This window comes from Larimichthys crocea, chromosome VIII (genome assembly GCF_000972845.2).
Source record: "Larimichthys crocea isolate SSNF chromosome VIII, L_crocea_2.0, whole genome shotgun sequence".
Taxonomy (NCBI): domain Eukaryota; kingdom Metazoa; phylum Chordata; class Actinopteri; family Sciaenidae; genus Larimichthys; species Larimichthys crocea.
The window spans coordinates 7,376,541-7,401,332 of record NC_040018.1 but is presented as its reverse complement, the minus strand read 5'-3'; the positions used below and the strand labels follow the sequence as shown (position 1 = coordinate 7,401,332).

At 41.0% G+C, this 24,792-nt stretch overlaps 2 protein-coding genes across 2 annotated transcripts; both read right to left on the bottom strand.

The window, feature by feature from the left end:
• Positions 1–4,004: 4,004 nt before the first annotated feature.
• Positions 4,005–9,818, bottom strand: LOC109136650 (U2 small nuclear ribonucleoprotein A'). Its single transcript, XM_027281329.1, has 8 exons — positions 9,704–9,818; positions 7,616–7,763; positions 6,933–7,011; positions 6,778–6,824; positions 6,583–6,685; positions 6,281–6,360; positions 5,747–5,917; positions 4,005–4,110 (listed from the first exon to the last, which is right to left on the bottom strand). The coding sequence occupies exons 1-8, from the start codon at positions 9,783–9,785 to the stop codon at positions 4,005–4,007; spliced, it is 816 nt and encodes a 271-aa protein (XP_027137130.1). The 5' UTR covers positions 9,786–9,818.
• A 1,462-nt stretch (positions 9,819–11,280) lies between these two features.
• LOC109138027 (beta-1,4-galactosyltransferase 1) lies at positions 11,281–19,284 on the bottom strand. The gene is given in 3 exon segments (XM_027281146.1): positions 11,281–12,083; positions 13,480–13,751; positions 19,204–19,284. Coding segments are annotated over 2 exon segments (915 nt in total). The 5' UTR covers positions 13,726–13,751; positions 19,204–19,284; the 3' UTR covers positions 11,281–11,414.
• Between the last annotated feature and the right edge of the window lie 5,508 nt (positions 19,285–24,792).

The following is a 24,792-nucleotide window of genomic DNA, read 5'->3' as shown; positions in this document are numbered from 1 at the left end:
TGAGGCCAGCTCTGAGGAAGTGTAAGTGGTCTTTTTTTAATATGATTCATGAAACAAACCACCTTCAAACTGTCGAACAGGTGAAAGATGAATAACTGCACGCGTCGTGTCTTCTTCTGCATCAGGATTCGCGTGAGCTCACACTCGACGCAAACACAATGAACCAGAAAATCGCGCGTGTCGGTACAACAACAGCAGATGTCACCAGGCCGAGGATCAGCCGTATTCCTGCATCATCCCGACCAGATTGACTACTGGCCTCAGATGTTGTGCAGTGATTGGTCCTCAGGCGCTCGTACTGGGAGGTCGAGTGGAGTTGAAGACTCCACACATAGCGGTTGACTTACTACGAGGGATCAACAGGAAAGGAAACTGATACGACTGTCTGTTTGGACAGGAACAATTCAGTCTGGAGTCGGTCTGCTCCGCATAAGTCCCTATCGGTTCCCTGTGTGGCACGATAAACAAATGCGACATACATCACCTCTCCTCCGCCCGGCTTCTGGACAGGGTTAGCAGTGGTAATGTGATGTCCTCGGGCCACTCTGTCTTCTACAGAGTTGCTCTGACACCCTGAGCCACCGCACCACTTTTTGACACCACATTCAACGAACCTATTATCCTGGGGTTTAGGTCTGGGTCTGACAGCGCCTGGGTCCCAGTGTGTCTGGCTCTCTCGAAGCAGGGAGAGTCTCCTCTCCTGATGTTAACCACCAACCTGAATCCCAACCAGCTGGAATAGTGAAGTAAATGAGGCTAAGGGCGCTGCTGTCCTGGCTTGCTTCCACTGCAGTTCCAACACTGTGTACAACTCAAAATACTGAAGGCTCAGGGCCACTGAAACGTCAGAGATACTAAAACCAAGCATAAATGTTACGACTTTTGCATTCAGTCCTTTGTATTTTATTTTGAAGTTCTGTTTATCAGTTATTTATTTATTTAATATCTACAATGTCCATGTTTCTCAGTGGTGGAATATATCTAAGTCTCATTTACTCAACAACTGTACTTAAGTACAACTTTTAGTACTCGTGCTTGCTTTGAGTATTTCCAACATGTTGACTTTCTCCTTCTACCCAACAACAAACATCACAATTCTACTTTGTATCGTGATACACGTTACATTTTATCTGTTCAGCTTCTAATATAGAGCTCTTTTCCATAGTGTCGCTGTGAATTTATTTATTTAGCGTTTATTTCTGGTTTGGCATTTACTATTAAAAAACCCTCGGATAAAGTTGAAAAAAATGTGTTTTGGGTCTCATGAAAAGTTGACTTGTAGACGTGGTTGCTCACAGCGATCCTACTACGATGAGTGTTTTTATTTGGCACCAGGTCAGTTCAATCTGTCGTCCGCTGGATTTCTGTACATGTAAATGGTTCTATTTAAAGGTGTTCGTGCTAAAAGCGCCATGTCAGATCACATCAGTTATGAATCACAGCAGTTTGGATGAAATAAGTAGGTTTTTTTTTCATGTAAATTTTGTTGTTGTTGAGTCTGGTTGTGGGGAGCACGATGTACAGTTGCCTGTTTGAAGTCACCTGTGGGTCCATGCAGGAAGGTCTCATGTGTGGACAGAGCTTTTTGTCTTCAGGTGGGAGTGAATCTTGACAGGCTTTGAATCAGCTGCATGTTGATTCAACTTCTCTGTTTGGCAGACATGGGCTGCAGTTACTGGTTTGGGAAAACAGGGAAAGATTGACGGCCAGAATGGGGAAGTAACGAAATCTACTTAAGTACAACATACTGTACTATAAGTAGAATTTGCAGGATCTATACTTACTTCCCCCCCCACTATGTTATTTGTGCGCCACTGTTTGACTTTTACTTCTTCATTTAGCATAGTATAATTTTTTTTTTTTTGCGCATGTGAAAAGCTGTCCTGGAGGAAAACACATGGGATGCAGAGGACGGTCGGGACGGGGACTAGCTTGTAGAGAGGACAGGATTGGACCGTGTCTCCCTCTGTCGTTATAGGACATGTGCGTTCTCCTAGCAACAAATGGACAGCTACGCGGTTGCTAACATGGAGCCAACGCAGAGTATGAATGCAGTCTGATGTCTTCACAGAGACCATGGCTGCACAAGGGACCACTGGGTACACAACCCAGGAACATCTCCGTTTGATGAGCTTCACAAGGTCCGTTACTTGACTGGTTTTTAAAGATTTGTGCAGTCTCATCAAAAACTCTGAGTTAAGGATCACATCAGCCTGTGTTTACCCTCCCCCACACACACACTACATAAAAAAATATAATTGTAATGCGATAGTTCTTACAAAAGACTCCAATGATCACTTGCTGTTAATAGATGTTGAGTCAGGGTAGCTTTAGTGTTACGTCAGGCTTTGAAGTTGCTTTGACAGATATATGTCTGTAGCTAATATATATTTGAATACCATAATACATAAGTGCACCTGATTCGCAATCCCGCATTCTTGTACAGCAGTTTATTTTTTTTGAATGTGTTTTAGGACCGATTGGCCAATGTCGCTTTTTGTATTGATTTCAGTTCATTTTCTTTGCTTGGACATGACTTGTAGGTCCTGTAAAGCTTTTCCTGACAATGGTGGTTTTGTGCCTTCACAAGTTACCGGTATGATCTTATACCTTTATACTTTACGTATATTTTCGAGCTTCTTGTACTTTTCCACTTTAACTTGAGTAAAAAAGTTGAGTCAATACTTCAACTTTACTAGAGTCTTTTTAAACACAGGTATCCATACTTGTACTTGACTTAAGAAGTGTGTACTTTTGACACCTCTAACGATGGCCTGATGGCAAAACACATTCACAAAAACAATCATTTACAAGGTCATGTGATCTAGACAGTAATACTCAACTTAAGTAGGCAGGCACTGTGATAAGTGCCAGGTGACCATGTCAAACTTAAAATAATGAAGTCAACTCAAAGGTTTCTTGCCACCATTGCACTCTTGGTTTACAGTTCACACGTCTATGCAGGTACTTTGTCATCTGTATATCGTGTAGGTTTTTACCCTACTTGGTACACATAGAAGCACAGCCATCAGAGCAGTTTGTGGTTCAGGATCTTGCGGGGCTGGACCAGGGCGGTTGGGATTCAAAACAAAGTGACAGGAGGACCTGCTGTTGTGCCCGGCCAAAGCAGCACCAGAAAACTCTTTGCATGCATAGTTAGTCATGAAGCAGATTCTTCACATGTCTGTGGTTTTTTAAGTTAACTTCAACTACATTTACAACAAAACAATTCTAATATGAGGGGTGTCCATCCAGAGAGAATCCACCCTCATAACTTGCATATAAATATGGAATTTATGTAATATATGAAAAGGCAATGCAGCATTTAGAGGTGGACGCATGACCTGAGTGTGTCAGCTGACTGCTTAAACAAACGTCTCTCACACACTGCGATGTTAAGAAATCAGATTTTATTGGATTCATTTTACAAAACAAAACCGCCGTACGTCCAAAACGAGAAATCTACAACGTGGAAATAAAAAAGACAAAACAACAGAAATGCTTTCGGGGTACTCAGACCGTTAACATGTGGCTCCACATCCAATATCTTGTCATCCTCTTCCTCGACCTCGCCTCCTGCCCTCTCTCCTGATCTTCCTCATTGATCCATCTCCAGCACCTTCCTCCGTGGTGCCTCCATCTGTGTCCCTCTTCCGCCTCCTCCTCTTCCTCCTCATCTCCGCTCTCCACCATCCCAGCTGGACCTGATTTCAAATGAAAATCTTCATAATCAGCCTCGTGTCGAAATATGTCGAAGTTTATAAGAGTTAACAAGGTTAATCAAGGGTTTGATGGATGTTCTCTAAGTTTTAGTCAACATTTTCTGGATTCCTGACGACTCTACTGAAGAAGTAATCTTCAACGACACAAAAACAACGTGGACGGGTTGGAAATATTGCCCGTCCTGGTGTGCATTTTTGAGTAATTCTGGCCAAACAAAAGGCTTCATCAGCCTCAAAAAGCCACATTTCACATGGTGTTAGTCGGTTCTGGACCGGATTTGGTCAGCACTGACCGTTGTCTGAGATCTCGTCGGGGATCTGTCCGGCCTGCAGCATCCCTCTCAGCCTCTCCACCTCATCCAGCGATGAAGCATTGGCGATTGTATTCCTGAAAGACAAACACACTCTGAACCTCGGCTAACACGGTCTGACTAAGTCCGTCCACAGGGCCCTTTACACTCAGTACACTGTTCCAACATCTGCATCTCCATCAGGTTATTGTACTAACTCAGTGGTTGAATGGTGCTGTTTAATACATCTAATTATTATATTGTTTTGATTGGAACAACAAGCTCAGATTAGTACTCATGGAGCTGTTTGATGGTAACCTGATCCCTTTTCAAAGAAGCCGGTTAGCTGTCTGAACACCAAAAACCTGAGCGGCCTGTCACGTGACAAATTAACTAAAGAACGATCAGTATAAATCAGGGGTCCCCAAACTTTTTCCGGTGCGGGCCACATCAACTTGCCTTTCTGTGATGGGGGGCCGGGGTCAGTCTATAACCGGAAATGGTATCAGTCCCACCAGGATTTTTTAACACAGGCTTTTTTAAAATAGTTGCGACCTAAAATCCCTCATGTTGCAGGAAGTGAAAGTTGCGTGACGTTGCGATCGACAGTCGCGGAGAGGGTGCAGCGGAAGCGGCGAGGTCCGGCAGAGGGCGTGTAAAGCTCGGGCCGGAGCCGTGAGCCACCTCGCCCCCGAGCCTTTCCAAGCCGACCCAGAGCCGTGGAAGGTCCCACGAGGGGATCCTCCCGCACCGTGCGGCCGTCCCTGACCTGCCGAGTTGAATCCCCCGGCAGACTGCGCGGAAGTTGATCACGAGCAAAGTCACGTCGGAATACCATTGTGTGAGGGGATGAAATTAGCTAGTACTGTAAATAGTTCGTAAATAAGGTAGATTTTAATTAGAATGCCAAGCTTAATCATTAAGTGTGGATATTTATAATGAGAAAATGCAATTTGAAAAATAGGCCATGTTTAGAGGGATTGTTTGGGATCGTTAAGTGGGCCACTCCAATTGTTTAGGCGGGCCAGATGTGGCCCACAGGCCGTAGTTTGGGAGCCCCTGCCTAAAAGATCAAGAAATCTCTCCCCCTGTGAAGCTTTGGTGAGCCAGGACTCCTAGGTTGAGAGCCAGCATACACTCTGATGATGGCCAGGTTTGAGAGACAAAAGCACACTGCATGACTTAAGTTCCATCTGTAGCTACTAAACTTGCCACATTACTTCATGCTCCAGAAGTGAATATTGGCATTGCATGTAAATCTGTACAGCCAAATCCTCCAAACAGTATTTCTGGGTTGCCATGGCTGCTTGCTACAGTTTTTCTCTCCCCTCTTGTACTTGTTCTGTATTCCTTCAGTTCAGATTTCTATGAGCTTCATTTCTTTGGTTTCTCCCTGTCCACGCACCACTCCTGCTTAGAACAAACAGCACGCCCCCAAGCTATCGTCTAAACCTAACGAGCCGCTGTTGTATTGCCTTCCTCACAAGCCCTGTGCTGATCGGCCGTCACGGAAATCATTTCCGTTTCTGTCCTCACCAGCTTACGCAGCGGCCGCCGTGGCATGAAAATGAATGAATCACTCCAAGATACTATTACTCCAGAGTTCATATAAACGCTTTGTTCAAATTGAAAGCCTACGTGACGACGACCTGCCACTACTTTTGAACAGAGTACTGGGAAATATCAATCACCATCATACAACCTGTGCCTACTTAATCCTTGATACAACTCTACGTTAGTGATCTATTTATGATTGAACATGCACCCATTCTACATTTTGGAGGATGGTGGGATGGACCCTCAAAAACAAATCTTTTCAACAAATGAACCTTGATGGCTTCCACGTCAGCTTGGGACGGCCCCGTCTTCTTCTTCTCCAGCTGTGCTGCCACTCCAGGAGTGAATCTGTAAAGGAACACGCGTCATTTAGACAACACGCACACACACGAGCTTCTCTGACCTCTCAACCAGTGTAGTCAATCTCATGTGTAGTATCTTTTCTTGAGTCAAATACACTGATACATCGTCCACAGACAGCAGTCCTGAGCAACATTGTGGTGAGCGCTTCTGGCTTCAGGTTTAAAACGGCAGACTTAAGGCCAATAAGAATTTGTTGGATATTTAGATTGTAGGATAAACATTGATCTGTCCATCACTGTGTGTTCTGATGAACACCGACATGATTGGTGGTCATTAATTAAGCCCGTCCCATCAGCCAGGATGCAGTGATTCTGAGGAGCTGCTGTCTAACGTGGACTTTCGTCTTACGTTTTCGTTCGCCTGGCAATATCCTTTGCAAGCTGAGCACCTCGTTTGCCCTTGAACATTTTCTCCGCCTCCTGCCGCTCCTATGACGATATTACACAGTTAAAGTGAAAAGCCTCATTAATCACAACTTTCATCTGAGAGGAGGCAAGGCCGGCCAGGAGCGATCCATACCACGGTTTTAGCTTCCATCGTCATCACATTTGATCCATGACGCACACCTCATGCCAGGCCTTGAAGTACTAGTCATGTTTTCATTACTTCATATTAATGGAATACAGTATACCTTGGTGTGTTGCACTAACCTTGAGTTTCAGCTTCTGGAAGTCGAGCACGCGGATCTGTGGGAGTTTGTTGATGACATAGAGTCTGTAGTGCTTCTTGTTTGTCACTGGATTCCTTAACAAGCTGCATATTCAGTGATTGCAAACGTGCAGGATCAGAATTCGGCGGTGCGCCCGACAGATCAATAACCAACTTTGAGGACTGAGGATTCATACCTGAGGAGGGTCAGTGTCTTCACCGTGGCCAGTGGATCCAAGTCACCCTGCACGTGACAAGAACAATGATGATTTTTCCTGGTATTTCAATATAAAATCATTAAACTTGCATTCACACTTTTGATCCAAACATTCAGATGGCTCCATGCACTCACCAGCTCCTGAATGTTGTTGCTTGTGAGGATCAGTTCTGTCAAGCTCGGCAGGGATTGCTCCAGATTCTCACCTATTCGACTGGAGAAACATTTTAGAAGGTTACAAACTGACCAAGTATACACAGGGAAAACTCTTCATTAAGACAGTTTATATAATTAATAATACCGGGCGTTGTCAGTCAATGTCTGGAAGAGACTTCCAACCAAACGTGAAGCTGTAAAAAAACACTGAAGGTACTGACAGCATTCACCTACGTAGTCTTCTATTAACAGTAAATAATAAGAAAGAAAAAGATCCCTCAACGGGGAATTTCTGTTTTATTTACATGCATTTTAACCCAGAACACACACATGCAGTACAACGGCTCATAGACATGCAATGGTGGAGATGATGGGCAGGACCCCTGAGAAGCGCACAGCGAGCAGTTGGGGAACCAGGAGGAACCAGAGTGAGCTGGCACCTCTCCAGCTACTAGTCCACCTTCCATATTTTTGGTCCATGCTGGACTTGAAACGGCCACCCTTCAGTTCCCAAGCCAAGTCTATGGACTGAACTACTGCCCCCCCCACTGAATTGATCAGTGATCAACTTGAGTATGCATCATCAACACGATTTAATCCTTTGAATCATCATACTGTATTTTTACATCATGTCAGGACAGCGTGCTGCAGCTGTAACTTACCAATTCCTGTTGTTGTTCATTAGCAGTGTTTTCAGTCTTCTGAGCAGAGGGAAGCTGTCCAGTTTTCTTACTTCATTATCAGAGAAGTCGATTGTGTCAAACTGGTCCAGAGTAGCTCCGAGATTTTCAAGCACTGGGATTTTATAACCTGTGACGTGAAAAAACAACAACAACAAAAACATACGTTTGGTTAAGGAGGAGATTTATATTAACATTAAAAATGATTACATGTCTCCAGATATCAGTGTGACAAATATTAAGAGACTTTTTTATTTATTCAAAAAGACCACTGTGAGCTGTCACACTTTGTGTTTAACTTCTGCATATGAAACTGTTTTCGTCCACTGTAGTCTCAAACCCAGGTTAGGGTGATGTGTACCATATGCAACTGGGACGTCCATAAAGCAATGGCACGTACCGCTTTCACAATAAAAGCCTTGTTAAGAAAGAAGGGGCTTTTATTTTGAAACTGATACAGGAAGTGTTTGTGTTTTGACCATCTCATCTTTGACACATATTTGCAAATGACAAAAATATTCCACAGTCTTGCAGCTATTCCATCTAGAACTATTCTTAACATGTTGTTAATGTTTATATCACTCCACAAAAAGATCACATTGATCCGTGCACTTTTTCCAACAGTAAAATAAATAAATAAATATATTTTATGTCTCTCTTTAATTTAATGGGTCATACCAATGAGCTCTGCTCGATAACGTCTGTTATGATTTGGCGCTTTTTAAATAAAATGTACACGTTTACTCCTCTAGCCACTATATTACAAAATCTGTCATTCTGTGTTTTTTCACTGACAGCAGGAATGATAGGACAACTTTCACTGAGTATATTTTAATCCTAAATATGATTCACACAATAAAGCGCTAGTAAATTTTATTAAACAGACAAGAACATTAAAAGATATACAGTCGTCCCTCGCTATAACGCGGTTCACTTTTCGCAGACTTTTTTAGTGTAATTTTGCATGCTTTTTTTTTTACAGCGTACTTTACAGTATGAACGTGCATTGTGTTCTGCGTCCTGATTAACTAAGGGAGTACTGTACAAAATGCGTGTAAAAAGGTGGGACCACTGTCTGTATATGTATACAAAACATGTAGAATAATTGTAAAAAAAACTTACTTTGCGGATTTCGTTTATTGCGGGTTATTTTTTAGAATGTATCCCCCGCGATAAACGAGGGACCACTGTATGTATGTATGTATGTATATATATGGCTCTCTTTAATTTAATGGGTCATACCAATGAGCTCTGCTCGATAACGTCTGTTATGATTTGGCACTTTTTAAATAAAATGTAGAATGTAGAAGTGTGTGGTTAGGGGCTTTACGGCCTTAAAACATGTATAATAATTGTAAAACTTACTTCGCGGATTTCGTTTATTGCGGGTTATTTTTTAGAACGTATCCCCCGCGATAAACGGGGACCACTGTACAGTATATAATATATTATATATATATATATATATAATGTACATTCTTCAGTATTTGTATGTATTCAATGCCTGGCTGTGTCATAAAATAAGTTTTGATCTAAATTCGATTGGAATCAGTCGATTAATCGAGATGCCCAGTCGATTAATCGAGATGCCCAGTCGATTAATCGAGATGCTCAGCCGATTAATCGAGATGCCCAGTCGATTAATCGAGATGCCCAGCCGATTAATCGAGATGCCCAGTCGATGGCACTGATTTGCCACCAGGTGGCGTTCGTTTATCTCATGTGCGTGTCCCGTTGTTGTGTCCTCACTGTACCACACACACACACACATCTGTTGTTCACGTCGTGTTTGCATTAAAGCATGGGGTTAATATTGTAACATAACTCAGAGTCTGTGAGAGTTTAGAGAAACTAAAGCTGACTTTTGTTTTGTTTCAGTTTGGGCGCACAGAGACGTCGCTAACTCCCACATGTAGCACAAACTAAACACTTTGCATCGACATTCATTCACATTAACAGTTTCCTTTCTTTACACGTCGCTGTTCACTAACGCTGATGAGTCTGGTTGTTGTGTGTCGGAGTTAGGCCCGGCTGAAGCCTGAGCTAAGCTCGGTCTAAAGTTGGTCTCAACTCGTAGGTCCAGCTCTCTGTCTCTCACCGGGTTGGTGTACTGAGCAGCCTGCTCGATGAGCTCCGCTGAAAGCTTCACCATGTTCACACAATAATCAAACTTTGATGATCTCTGCAGACAAACGTCCTGATGATGATGATGGAGCGCGCTGAAAACACGCTGCTTCCCGGAACAAAGCGTTGATTATTAAAAGTAGAGTCCGTCCGTGGTGGAGCCCTTGAGTTCCACTCTGATACCTCCACAACACCCCGCCTCTCCTACTTCTTCTTGTAGTTCATATAAATGTCTCCCCTTTTTCCTGGATTTTCCAATATTGTTTCCATTGATTAATTATTTCTTTCCATATTAAACTTTTCCCTTCTGCTTTTGATAATTTTACTTTCATTTCCACCTCTTCTTTCTTTGCTGCCTCCTTTGCCATTTGATCTGCTTTTTCATTCCCCCAAATGAGCTGGTACCCACATGAATTTATTTCCCTCCCCTGCTGTGCTAATCTGGATGTTCTCACCATTATTTCATATAATATTTCCCGATGTGTTTTTGCTGCTCTGTTTTTAATGCTTAAGAGCAATGAGATTGAATCGCTACATATGATTATCTTCCTATCCACCCATTCTATTGCCAATACTATTGCACATAGTTCCATTGCATATACACTTAAATGATAAGTATATATATATATTTTTTTTTATTATGGCATGCCGTTCAGGAAATTAAACCTTTGAATATATTGAATGAAGTCTGAATATATGTAGTGAACCTTGACTATATTGAATGAAGTCTGAATATATTGAATGAAGTCTGAATATATTGAATGAAAGCTTGAATATATGAATGAAGTCTAAATATTGAATGAAAACTTGATATATTGAATGAAAACTTTGAATATATTGAATGAGTCTGATATATTGAATGAAAGCTTGAATTATGTAAAAGCGAATGACAATGGTCAGGCCGCCCGCATCTAGTTGTAGCGATATTAAGCAATGAGGAGGCCGCTTGGGACTGTAACCAAAACGGGAGAGGAGATGAGATTCACAATACAACCGTGACATAATTATTGTGGACACCGAAATTAAAGCAAAAGATCAGTGTCTGATCAGTGGGTGCAGGAGCATTTCACTGAAAAATGTAGAACTTACCATACATTTCATTTAGTTTTTATGTTTAGTGCTGGAGCATAGTGACCACACATTGTATTACAGTTCTTCTCAGTTCCTTAAATACATTCTGTAAAACTTGTTCAGTTCACAAACTATAGGTATAATCCTCAGATCGTCTATTTCATTGCAAAAGGCCACAAACTAACTCAAAACAGTAAACCCTTCGGTCAAAAAGAAAGACACACCAAGCAATGCATCACCATTCAAATTTTTCCCCTTTTCATTCTTAAACCCAGAAGAGTCTAAGGAATATGTCACAAAGAAGTGATGTTAATATCCTTAGACAATGGGATAATAATATTTTAAACATTCATACAAGTTTCAACTTGTAAAGTTATTGCATTTGACAGTAAGACAAAGAAAGTATTGTATCAATGAAAATCGAAATATAAAATCCCTTCACCATGTCACTGGCCAACCAAACACACTTCTGTGTCTGTCTGGCTTCTGTGTTATCTATGTCACATGTGTTATGTATAGCCTGTCAACATATAAAAAGAACACAGGGTTGACTGAAGAATCAACATTTAGTCATGAATCCATATCCTCAGACTGTGAGCGGGGCTTGAATATCCACAGTGATCCAGGTGTACAGTATATCTTTAACAATCTCCTTGACTGTGTACTTTAGGGAATTAATCCCATCTTCATTCATGGTCGGATTTGTGTGTCTCAGTTTACCAGCATTCACTGGTTCTGCTCATTGTGTAAATCTCTCACTGTTTGATCATCTTGTCTTTCCTATCACCAAGTCAGGTCGAGAAATAGACATTCCATGGAAGATAACTCGCTGATAGAGATCGTCGTCCTCACCACCCCAGCCCCAGAAAGTATTCGAGAAGCCGTTAATCTTTACGAATTGGATCTTGGACAATGAAGAAGCCCCACCAAAGTTAGTATCGTAGGGTAACTGGAAGTTAAATTTGTCGATAGCCACAGACAAGTGTCGGGGATTTTGAAAACATCTATAGAGATTACGGTCATCCATAGGAACTAGATCTATGTCAGAGAAGACAAAGCAGTCATAATCATATTCCTTCAGTGCTTCAACAAATCCTGCATTCATCAATATACCCTTGTTGAACACTCCCTCTCCATCCTGGTTGATGATGTAGACACCGTAGTCCAACTGCTGTCGCTCCAATATGGGATGGAGGTAGTACAGCCAGTGTTTCAGGTGCTCATGCCGATTTCGGAATGGGATGATGATCGCCACCTAAACAAATTAAATAAGTAGGTTTGCTTTAACATAAATGTAAATAATCATTAAGGCTTTGTTGTATTTACCCATAAAACCCTTATAATATAATTAAGTCTGAATTCCCTAAATCTATTGACTGATTAAATTAAAAGAGTATTGTTGTGAGTATCTCTATACTCTACATTAGTTCCTGTAATTGGTGTATTATCTCCTTGTGTACTTTTAGACTGATTTTAATTGATCTGAAACAAAAACAAAATACAAAAGTAATGTGCTGAGATAAAAAAAAGTATTTTTTGGCTAAATGGTCTTAAAAAGTACAGTACTACTAATGAATGAATAATAAAGCAATAATGATACTTCTTATATGTTGTCAAATAGGGCCCTCTGCTGGTGTGTGATTGTGCTGTTACCTGTGTAAAACCTGACAGACCAGAAGGATATCTACAACCCTTCAAGAACTCCTCAAAGAAAAAGATCTGAACCCTGAAAGACGTCCTCAAACTGATCCTTCAAAGTAACACATCCCAGTTGTTGATATGGAATTCTACAACTATCAAAGAAAACACCCTGTTAAGTCCTTAGTTATGCATTCTGAATTTTATCAAATTAGTTGTTTCTTCACAAACCCTTAAACCTCACAGATCCTTAGTGGTACACTCAGTAAGAGACAACAACTAGGTTCATAGTTGCAAAGCAAAACATAGCCTTTCAATAGTGAAGACTGAAAAGTAATCAGGTTTAGGGACCAATAAATTTGTTGCACAAAGTGTTAAACTACATCACTGCAATTGACCATTTTGCTTCATACATTCAATAAACCAAGATGGTTTTTAAGTGTGGATTGGATTTTTTTAACCAGCTTGTCATTTGAAATGGAAGTGTAATTTTGGTTGACATGGAACACAGTAGTTGTTTAAACTGAAATTGGTGCCTTGGGTAAGCTTTGCCCCCAAAAAGTGCTTCTTAAAAAAGGTCTCTGTTCAATTTAGTGACGGTTTAGTAACTGCAATGAAATAATAAATAGTTTGTGTTCCTTTCTATACAACAAAGACCATACAACAACAGCTAATTATGGTTATGTAAGCCATTGCTTTAAGTAGTGTTACTGACACTGCTGCAGGTGGAAGGGTTAAGAAATAAGCAAAAGTTCCCACATTCCCTGACATTTTCCCAGGACTTTGATGGAGAAGTTCCTTTGTCCATTTACTATGGTTCATCACATCATAACCACCACGGGGATTCTTTTTGGTTTTAATTAGCATTGTTTTGACACATTATATAAATAGTAGATTTTTTTAAATTTGATAAAAAGTATCTAAATCATGGTAAACTCTTCCAGATCTGTCGGTTCTTGTTTTATCTATACTATTACTATAGCCTATATTTGTCTTTCCATTCATTCACTTACCTTCTGTCGGGCGATACAGTCCAGTGGCTTGTACCTTCCTCCTTCCTTGAGAGGAGAACTGATATTCTTTCTCACCTCATCTAAAGTCCGTTTATAATCAAAATCCACATTGAGAGGACCCTTAAGACCTGGAGGGGTGTCAGGACAGGGTCCTAAAGACTTGTTCTTATTAGGTGGCATCCGTGTGATCTCTTGTCTAGCATTTGTGGCGTTAGTCAATTTCCAAATCAGTCCCACACGTCTCATCGAAGAAAGGAGAACGTTTCCATTTGCTGCATGATACACAGTTAAAAGAGTTACAGATCTGTATTTACTGAAGTGCTGAAATAAAAGAAAACCCGCCACACCGAGCACAGTAAAAAGGGACAGGGTGTAAAAGAGTTTTTTCATCATCTTTGCTTCCCCTGAAGTTGAGTATTGTAAACACAACAACTCTCATACAGCTCTGCTATTGTAGCCGCATTAAAATCATGGCAAAAGCCGTCAGAGGTTTGTTTTTAATTTTTTATATCAGCTTCCTTATCGAAAGCAGTTGATAAAGTTGGGCCTCACACCTTGTTAATGACACACCTTGTTAATAATTGTGTGTGTGTGTGTGTGTGTGTGTGTGTGTGTGTGCACAGCTTTTTCCATGTTGCCACTCTGCATCTTAAGGGTGGTGCTCCACTTTGCCTTTGTTGGCGACGTCGACGTACGATTCAGCGCTCAATGCGGCGTCTACGTATATATGTCCAGGTTTCAACAGGCTGCTGCAGCTCGGACAGATGAACAAAGAGCTGAACTTTGAACTTCAGTGACTGATAACTCAATACATTTTAACAGGCAATGGCCACTTTCTCTCTTTAATAGTAATATAAAGTAATATAAAGTAAGTTATAAGGTAAAGTAATAAAAAAAACATTGTTCACACCCACAGCCACTCACAGAGTGCACACAGGGTCAGTTGAATCCAGTTTCAGTTTTCTTATGGCCCAATTTTGACTTGTCACAGCAGGAAACACAGGTTGACTGTGTACAGAAATGCGGTTCAGTTCCAGTAAGTGTCCCGTGACGGTGACAGTGAACCAGCAATAGCAGGACTTTCCCTGAGTGGAATGCAGTTATCATTAATACACCTGTGAGTTTCCTAATATGACATGTCAAAATATCTACTGTGCAACAAGTCCATGACAGTTATTAATTTTGTTCTAATCATTTTTGTAAAGATGAATGTAAACTTGTAACTAAAGCTGTCAGATAACTGTAGTGAAGTATATTATTATTATTGTTCATTAATATTATAGAAAGTGACATGAAAGGAAAAAAAATCAAGTCTCAAGTACATCTACTTACAATTACATAAGTAAATGTACTTACATTCCACCAGTGATTCCAATCACTTGTTCATACAGACACTGGTTACTACATATGTTTCTTTTTTGTCATTTGTTCCCAACTATACAATAAATAAAATTGAGATAACCCAAAACCCGACTGAGGAAAATAAGTGAAAAGTGAGATATCTGTTTTTTTCAATTGAACCCCTGTGGCCAAATTATAACACAGATAGTTAGTGGTAGTGTCTTTAATGTGAATTCCTGCATATGTTCTATATCATTACTGAGCTGAAAAATCTGACGACCGTGACAGAGAGGAGGATGCTGTCCAGGCTTCAGTCCATATTGGACAATGTCTCTCACTCTCTCTATGACACACTGACATACCTTTGGTGTGTGTGGTGTATATATTATTATATATATATTTATATATATATATAATTATATATATATGAGTAGTGTAATAAAAAATACAATAATTTCCCTGATTCTGATGTTATATCATGAAAGTATTACATTTACACAGAACAAAAAAACAACTTTTGTTTTTGCTCTAATTTTTCATGAGATGAACTCAAAGATCTAAAACATTTTCTATACACACAAAATAACTATTTCTCTCAAATATTGTTCACAAATCTGTGTAAATCTGTGATAGTGAGCACTTCTCTTTTGCCGAGATAACACTTAACACCTAACTCAACACAGTTTTTGTTGAGTTAGGTCTGACAGCTGTTTAACTAATTTTTGGGTGCGGAATCTAAAACTGATCTCAGTTTTTCTCTATCACGTCTAGAGTTGTCACAATACTAAAATGAGTAACCACGATACTATACCAAATAGTATGATACTATACCAAGTATCGCGGTTCCGGGTATTATCGCGATACTGCGGCCTTTTTTTATTATTATTATTTTTATAAACTGCAATGTATTTGTACAAGTTAGTTTGAAACAACGACGTTTGTTTTTTAAGTAAATTTAGTGTTGCCACTGACGAAGACGCCACGGCAGACTCGCTGCTCGGGCCCGGTGCTTCTGCCACGGTGAGTGTGTTGTCTCGTGTCTGGACGAGACAGAACTTTAGCTTGTTGTTTGTTTTGAAGCGAGTTTCCATCGAAGCGGAGCTGTCTTCGCGGAGTTCGTTCTTGCCGGCAGAAACACACGAACAGCCAATCAGCTAACAGACGGGCGGACCCAGCGTGCGGAAACAGCCTATCATATCCCTGGACGTCACCAGTAACAGGCAAACAGCCAATCATTCAGCAGCTGTGTAGTTCGGTTGCGGTTCCATGTTGGTTTGTTTACAAAGGAGTAGCATGCAGTGAGAAGCCGGGAGGAGAGCAGAGGCGGCCGCTATGTAGCGGACACTGGCACCGGTAGTATAGTAATCCACGGTAGTACCGTCGTGTAAAATTTCTAGTATAGTAGCGACGGTTATGATTTGGTACCGCGGGGTACCGTGTATACCGTGGGTATCGTGCAACTCTAATCACGTCAAGTTTTTGAACTATAGGATCCATGTTTTCTTAAAAAATCTGAAAAATACTGTACTCAACTGATATGTGCTTGTTTTCACTAAACCAGAGTTACAGTCTGTGCAATGATCTTTTTGGGGATACCAAATGCAACTTTTCACGTGTTCCTTTGAAAAACAGCATCAAACCAAATAGAACTTACAACGGTATGCCCATGGTGACAAGGTGAAGAGAACAGCAGCACAGATCCTCTTCATTCTACTATGCCAGCTTTCTGTTTGCAGACATTGATAGTACTGACCTATTGGGAGCTGCACACACCTCTCACCACACTGTCTCCATGTGACTGCACAAACAAGTTGCCATGTAGCTGTAGATGAGTCCAATCATAATCAGCTGGAAAGTCTTACTACAGCTGATCAGTGGAACTTTGCTGATCTGGAGGGTCAGCTGTGGACAAAAAACTTGACGTGCTAGAAAAAAACTGACTGCAATTTTGAAATCAGCATGCCAGTTTTAGTTTTAATCAGCATAAAATCTTAACTCAACAGAATTTTTTTTTCAAATTGTTCCCCAGTGTATTCCATCCCACCTCACAGGTGTGGCATATCAAGATGCTGATTAGACAGCATGATTATTACCCAGGTGTGCCTTAGGCCGGCCACAATAAAAGGCCACTCCAAAATGTTCAGTTTTATCACACAGCACAATGCCACAGATGTGAGTTTTGACTTACCATGCAATTGGCATGCTGACAGCAGGAATGTCCACCAGAGCTGTTGCCCGTGAACTGAATGTTAATTTCTCTACTATAAGCCGTCTCCAAAAGCGTTTCAGAGAATTTGGCAGTACATCCAACCGGCCTCACAACCACAGACCACGTGTAACCACACCAGCCCAGGACCTCCACATCCAGCATGTTCACCTCCAAGATCGTCTGAGACCAGCCACTCGGACAGCTGCTGCAACAATCGGTTTGCATAACCAAAGAATTTGGTTAAACTGTCAGAAACCGTCTCAGGGAAGCTCATCATCCTCATCGGGGTCTCGACCTGGTGGTAACCAAGGGTAACCAATTTGAGTGGGCAAATGCTCACGATGGTGTCTGGCACGTTGGAGAGGTGTTCTCTTCACGGATGAATCCCGGTTGTCTCTGTTCAGGGCAGACAGTGTGTGGGTGAGCGGTTTTCTGATGTCAGTGTTGTGGATCGAGTGGCCCATGGTGGCGGTGGGGTTATGGTACGGGTAGGCATAATGTTATGAACGGCGAGCACAGGTGCATTTTATTGATGGCATTGTGAATGCACAGAGATACCGTGACGAGATCCTGAGGCCCATTGTTGTGCCATTCATCCCCGACCATCACCTCATGTTGCAGCATGATAATGCACGGCCCCATGTTGCAAGAATCTGTACACAATTCCTGGAAGCTGAAAACATCCCAGTTCTTGCATGGCCAGCATACTCACTGGACATGTCACCCACTGAGCATGTTTGGGATGCTCTGGATTGGCGTCCCACCAATAACACAAAACTGGACATTTCAGAGTGACCTTTTATTGTGGCCAGCCTAAGGCACACCTGTGCAATATTCATGCTGTCTAATCAGCATCTTGATAAGCCACACCTGTGAGGTGGGATGGATTATCCCGGCAAAGGAGAAGTGCTCACTATCAGATTTACACAGATTTGTGAACAATATTTGAGAGAGATTTTGTGTATATAGAAAATGTTTTAGATCTTTAAGTTCATCTCATGAAAAATGAGAGCAAAAACAAAAGTGTTTATATATTTTTGTTCAGTGTAATTAGAAGCATGCAATGGTATTTTCTTCACCTTGAACAACTTATTGAAACAAAAGCCAACAGTGGTGTGTATAGCACAACAAAAACTGTCTCAGTAACTCGTCATGTATCCTCGACCATTGATTACAGCTCGACTAGACGTCTCATGCTGTTCACAAATCGACTTATTGCAACCTGCTGATGACACTCTGTGACGCTCAGTGGTAACTTCCCTCTGAGTACATCCTGTTTGAAGCCTCGCACTGGCCAGGTACTGTTGATGGATTGTTAGGTGTCGCCTTGATGAAGACGACATGATGAAGAGGACTGTTTAAATACAAACTGTCACTGAAGCAGAACATTCAGTGGTACTGTACTGACTGGTACTGTACCCCCTAAAACAGGGGTCCCCAAACTTTTTTCGGTGCGGGCCACATCAACTTGCCTTTCTGTGATGGGGGGCCGGGGTCAGTCTATAACCGGAAATGATATCAGTCCCACCAGGATTTCGCGGCCTTTTTTGAAATAGTTGCGGCCTAAAATCCCTGATGTTGCAGGAGGTTTTCAAAAAAAATGCGGTGAAAGTTGCGGTGCTTTTTACATTTTTGTTGTGATTTTGTTGCGGGAGGAAGTGAAAGTTGCGATAAATTGCGATTCGACAGTCGCGGAGAGGGCGCAGCGAGCACCAAGTCCACGGCCCCGGGAAGCGGCGAGGTCCGGGCAGGAGGGCGCTGTAAAGCTCGCAGCCGGAGCCGTGAGCCACCTTTGCCCCCGAGCCTTTCCAAGCCGACCCAGAGCCGGTCGCGGCGCACCGCCACGGAGGAAACAATACAGTATTGTACTTAATTTTGTTAAATCTGCGAAAGTTTGAACTTTGAGAGTGTTTAAATAAGAGAGAAATGTGAGAAAATGTTAATGCCTGTCTGAGAAAAGTGTATAAAAGTGTGTGGTTAGGGGTTTTACGGCCTTAAAACATGTAGAATAATTGTAAAACTTACTTCACGGATTTCGTTTATCGCGGGTTATTTTTAGAACGTATCCCCCGCGATAAACGAGGGACCACTGTACTTAAAACAAAACAAAACGTTGCAGGCCTGGATCGATTCTCGTGATTCGCTCTCCAATGAGAAAAATAAAAACTTGGTACCTTAGCGATAACTCCTGGCTTGTCTGTGATCCAAACGGCACAGGTACAGGTTCAGCAGCAGGTCCGGGTCTCACCACAGCCGTCACCAAAAGCATGCACCGATGAAGTCCAAGTCCAAGTCCAAGTCGCTCTGTATCCGGGTATCGGGTCCGTCTTCAGGTCGAAAACAGCCTTCCCGCTCTTAATCAGTTAAACCGGGTTAGTTAACTATATCTGGAGACGTCAGTACATGGACTGAATGAAAGCTACTTCAGGTTAGCCTAGCCGCAGCACTAACGATAGCATTAGCACAAAACATACACAGTCTCTAAACTTCGTGTCGAAATTTCTCCTGTGCTCTTAATGCAAACTTGTCCTTTTACACATCGACCGTTTGGTAGTGATGGCAGCGCCACACTGAAGCTTCGATACGTGCTTCAAACCCTGGACTACAATTCCATAGAAGCACTGCTTCGAAGCTTGCTTTGGTGCAAAAAAAAAAAAAAACACGTGACATGTGACGTCCGAAGCAGAACCTGCTTCGTTGCCGGAATTAATCACCTGACTGGTTCGCGGTCCAATCAGGTGAATGAATGGCACTGCCTCGTCTCGATTCTGACAGGTGACAGGTTGAGACAGTTTTGAATTTGAGTGCCTTCAACACTTTATAACAATTTTTATGCACACCTGCCTCATCAGTTCCTTGTGAACGAGTATTTTCAAAATGTGGAGAAATTGTCAGCATAAAAAGAAACCGACTCAATCCAAAAATTGTTGAAAAAATAATGTATCTCAATAAAAGTCTTTGACTGCCCCCCATCCTACATAATCACCCTCTGCCTTAGTTACACAAGCACACCTATGTCATAGGTTTACCACCTAAACCTATGTTATATTTTCCCATCACTTTCCTCAGTAACACAATACACACATTGATCGTCTCATTGATCTTTATTTGTGAATAGGACATAACCAGTGTGCGTGTAATTTAAGAACTTCCTGTCCACCAACTAGCCTAATTTGACTGCAGCCTGGAACTTCGCCAGGAGAGGTCACCATAACTGAAGCTTCGAGTAATTAACCCATTTTCGAAACAATTGGCTCAAGTGGTTCAGTGCTTCACAAAAGCTTCATTTACCTATCACTACCGTTTGGCAAACAATCGAAGAAAAAAAACAAGATTCACAAAGCTTTGTGCGCTCTACAGTTACTATTTAACTCGTTAGCATGCTCCTTTGTTGCTTTCGGCTCGTGGCTCGTCTCTCACACCTTAATTGTCCGAGCTGAACACCTGAAAAAACCTGACGCTCCTGCAGCGTGTTATTAACCCCATAACTGCTGGTCGAGACATTTGCCAGGAAAACATTGCATTTTTTAACCATAGACATATACACATAGACATATATACATAGACGCCGCATTGAGCGCTGAATCGTACGTCGATGTCGCCGCCATATTGGATGTGGCAGATCTGCCCGTAAACTAATACAAGGAAATGGACTGAACTTCATAAAGTGCCTTTCTACAAAGTTCTTTAAGTTAATGTCTCTTATACACCCATTCACACACACACTAATATATCTGGGAAACAAACAGGCACCAAAAACAACGTATGTAACTTTTAAAGTGATGATTATAAATGTTTACTCCTTATGTAAGCACCAAACCAACGTATGTATTTTTCTAATGCTGAGTGTTTACAGCTACTAATGTGTGTAACACTGTTACTGTGATGATAAATATTGAAATATTTATATTTAACATTTAATCTGTGTCTATAATAACCAGATCCTGAAATGTAGATGTGACATGAGGGTTTTCTGAATAAAGAGCATTACACGTGAACATATATACACACACACACACACATACATACATATATATGTGTGTGTGTGTGTACTATATGTATGTATATATGGTCACGTGTAATGTACACTCCTCTGTGGCTCTTCCTGAGGTTTCTTCCACCTTTTTTCCTGTTAAAGGTTTTTTGTGGGCAAGTTTTTCCAGAGGGTGTCACTCCCTGTACAGATTGTAAACCCCTCCGAGGCAAAATGTGTTTTGTGAATTTGGGCTATACAAATAAAATTTGATTTGATTAGATTTTTTTGTACCGGGCTGTAAACAGGTTTATTTCTGCTGTGAAGTTGGACATTTTAACATGGGGACTTTTGGAGGTTGAAATGTTCTGGAGCCAACCTCAAGGAATTGTAGTTTTTAGCACTTCTGCGTTGGACTGATTTCCCAGCCATTTGTTGCTGAAGTCAAAGGTCAATGGTGAGGTCAGGAGGGAAGAAAGTGTTCAGGAGCCTCTGATGTCTTATGCTGTATTATTTATTGAGGCTTGATCAAGGAGAATTAGAGACACTCTCAAAGTTCATCAGAAGTGCCTGAGTCGGTCTCACATTCTGCCCAACTCATCCTGGTGGATCGACTTTAAACCCCAAGATAACACCACAAATACTACACGCCCAGAATCAGTTAAGAGAATGTTTTTACCCATGGAGGTGTTATTGTCAGCATATTCTAGTCTGGAGACACAGATGTCTGTTTACGCAGATTGAAACGTCAATGGCAAGCTATCTATTATGACTAGGAAGGCAGCAATAGGTCTCTTCGAACCTGGCCACCACAGTGTTGAGATAGACTGGCACCTACTGTTCTCAACCAAAGCCAAACAATTAATACTGCCGAGGACCCCACATAACCTAAGGATAGAAAATTCCATAACACTATGCAGGTTGGTGCTTGTTTGAGATAGAAATCTTTAGACTTTAGCTGATAAATGCCTCACTAAGTCCAGTAAATGTCTAACTGTCTATCTGCTGAAAACAAGAGAGGTTTCTGATAATGATCTATTGGTTCATCACTATGAGGGACACATCTCACATTATTTAATCCGGTGTCATGTATAAAATATATTGATTAGTGCACCTTTAAGCTTCCTGTGAAATATTTGAAATCAATTTGTAATTTGGACACGGTACAACAGGATATTGTCTCAAACAGGGAAGAGAAGTGCCTACAACATGGACCATTACATGACAAAAATATCTTGACCATTTATTACCATTGGCATCGTTTCAAATAAATCATATATTTCTCAATGTCGTGTCAATTTTGAAAGAGTCAAAAACAGGAAAGTAAGCACCTGGAGCAATATTACTACATGATTGCTACATGGCCATAATGTCGCAGTACTGCTGAGTACTTCTAATAAAAACATGACCAGCTAACCAGGCAGTGATGAGCTGCATGTTTCTATTAGCTTTGTTTACATACACATACACTGTGTTACAGTGAGTATGAGACACCTGCTTTCTATAATACAGTACATTATGTGGTCATATCACAAGGGAAATTCAATTTCAATTCAATTTTATTTATATAGCTATTATCATAACAAGAGCAGGGAGCGAGAGAGAGAGAGAAAGGGAGAGAGAGGAATCATCTTTACAAGATGATTGCAGAGTCCACCTCAGATCCATTCACTTCATTTTTTGGACATAGGTTTGGGTTAACATAGAGTCTTCTATGTTTCTCACCCTGATACAGCTTAGTCACTCTGGTTCACAACAGACTCTTCTAAATAAAGCTGTTGCAAGAAATCATTCAGGTTGCAGATGGAGTTATTGTCTCCATGGTGAATGCAACTTAACCAGATCAACATTTTGATCAAAGATCAAAGTTGATTCACATGCCACGGGTCACGTAAAGAGGAAGTATAATACCTAGAAAAGTCAGCCACTTTCTCAATGTGAGCTTTGTCATAATCGTAGACTTCTACAATTTACACTTCCTTCTCATTTATCGTAAATCTGGTGGTTTAAACTGAATGAGAGACTCCTTTTGCAGTTTTTTTTTTGTTCTTCCTCCTCCTTGTGTTTTTACAGTACTGTACCCTGCATCTCACAAACCTGTCCTTTGTCTCTGTGTTACTGTAATCCTTGTTCTCAGTTGATATGAACCTCCAACCAGTCAAAATCTATTAAGCAGTCAGTACTGTAAACAAATGGAAAGCACAATGTTCAGGGCCACACAGTTTGTTTATTGCAATTCTACAAAAAAAAAAGATGTGCAGTTACAAAAAATATTCATGCAGTACAATACATACAGTGATGAAACAGCTGCATGTAGTGTAGTACAGTAAATCTGCAGTTACAAAAATACAGCAGTATACTGAACCTGTTCTCTTCTCATTTCTCTTCATTTGAAACAAGTGAAATTAATTTTGAATGGTTGTGTTTAATCAGTGACATGTCTGCTCTATTTGTATTTACAAATTTGGATGATGTGCATTAGAGTGCAGGATGTGTTTAGAGTGAGATCTGCACATTGTGTTTTACCATGTGAAACGGTTTAAGGTATTGACAACAGACTAAAATGAGTTCAGGTAACTGAGAACTTTGTTCAGCCAGTGGGTTTTAGTGTTTTAACAACTGAGAAGAACTGTAATGTAGTTGCATCTAGTGGTCTAATCGCTGCATTGCAATCACCCTCACCTTCTTCGTGTAAAGGAGAAACAACTTTTTTTTTTTTTTCAATAAAATGGTTCAATAAAAGAGCCTTGCCAGTTCTGCTGTTGAAAATTGATACATTTTATCCATAATGGACAGGTTTCTATCTGCTGTTGTGTATAGCCTTCAGAGACTGAGTTTTTTTCTACTTCTATGTTCACTTTACTTCTTATTTCTTGGGAAAATACGTCAGTACAGTACAGGCTCTCCAAGAATACAGTTTCAGATATGTCACTGTCTTGTACACACCCAGTATAAACAGCTGTGTGTCTGCTGCACATGTCTTTGTCACTGTTGGAGTATTTATATGACTTGAACTTGTGCATTTGCATTTGTTCATGAGCCACGTCTGGTTCTTTTGTTAGAGACAATTGTTCTCATGTAAGATGATCTACTGTTGTTGGTACCTAAAATAGAACAAGGAGAATTCTTGTTGTTACTCTCTGCCAGAGGTCACCGTGTTCCAGGTGTCTTGTTTTAGAAACATTTCCTTGTTCTGTATAGCCAGCTTGCCTGAAGACAGGTGAGTCAAACAGGTTTGACACTGAAGTCCAACCCATTGGCTCAGTGTCACTGCTTTTTCCCACTGTGGAAAAAGCCAGATGAATTATATTTTACTCAGAGCACTGACGTCTGCCGCGTGGAAAGTGTCCTGAAGCATAAAGCAGTGACAGAAAGCAGGTTAATGGTGCCTACTGTTGATACAGTTCATGAACATTCGATGTGAGCTCATGGGAAATGCCACTCTGTTATGACTCTAGTGTAAACCACCGTGCAGGCTTTTCTCTGTTGGTGTCACAATCGCCCAACTAACACACACTGACCACCCGTATAACGCCTACCACCCCTGCACCTCACACCCACTGATATGCTGTAGCAACTAATAATGGAATAACATCCAATAATGTAATACCTGCCGATAACATAATCATTTTGGCCATTTTGAATGTAATAAAGCCAATAACGTAATGGCATGTTATTAAATTATTGGCAGGGATTACATTATTGGACTTACATTATCAGTTGCTACATATGCATAACTTTAAGGTTTAGTATGAGTTCTATAAAAATCATGGACAATGAAACAATGAAA

Bases quoted from the DNA above. Each gene is read 5' to 3' on its own strand.
- LOC109136650 (XM_027281329.1), bottom strand. From the start codon at position 9,785: ATGGTGAAGCTTTCAGCGGAGCTCATCGAGCAGGCTGCTCAGTACACC. The intron at 6,825-6,932 runs GTGAGTGCATGG...TGTCACGTGCAG, and splicing joins GCAACAACATTCAGGAGCTG to GGTGACTTGGATCCACTGGC. The intron at 4,111-5,746 runs GTAGAGTTGTAT...TTTGTCTTTCAG, and splicing joins ATCATAAATAGATCACTAAC to GAATACAATCGCCAATGCTT.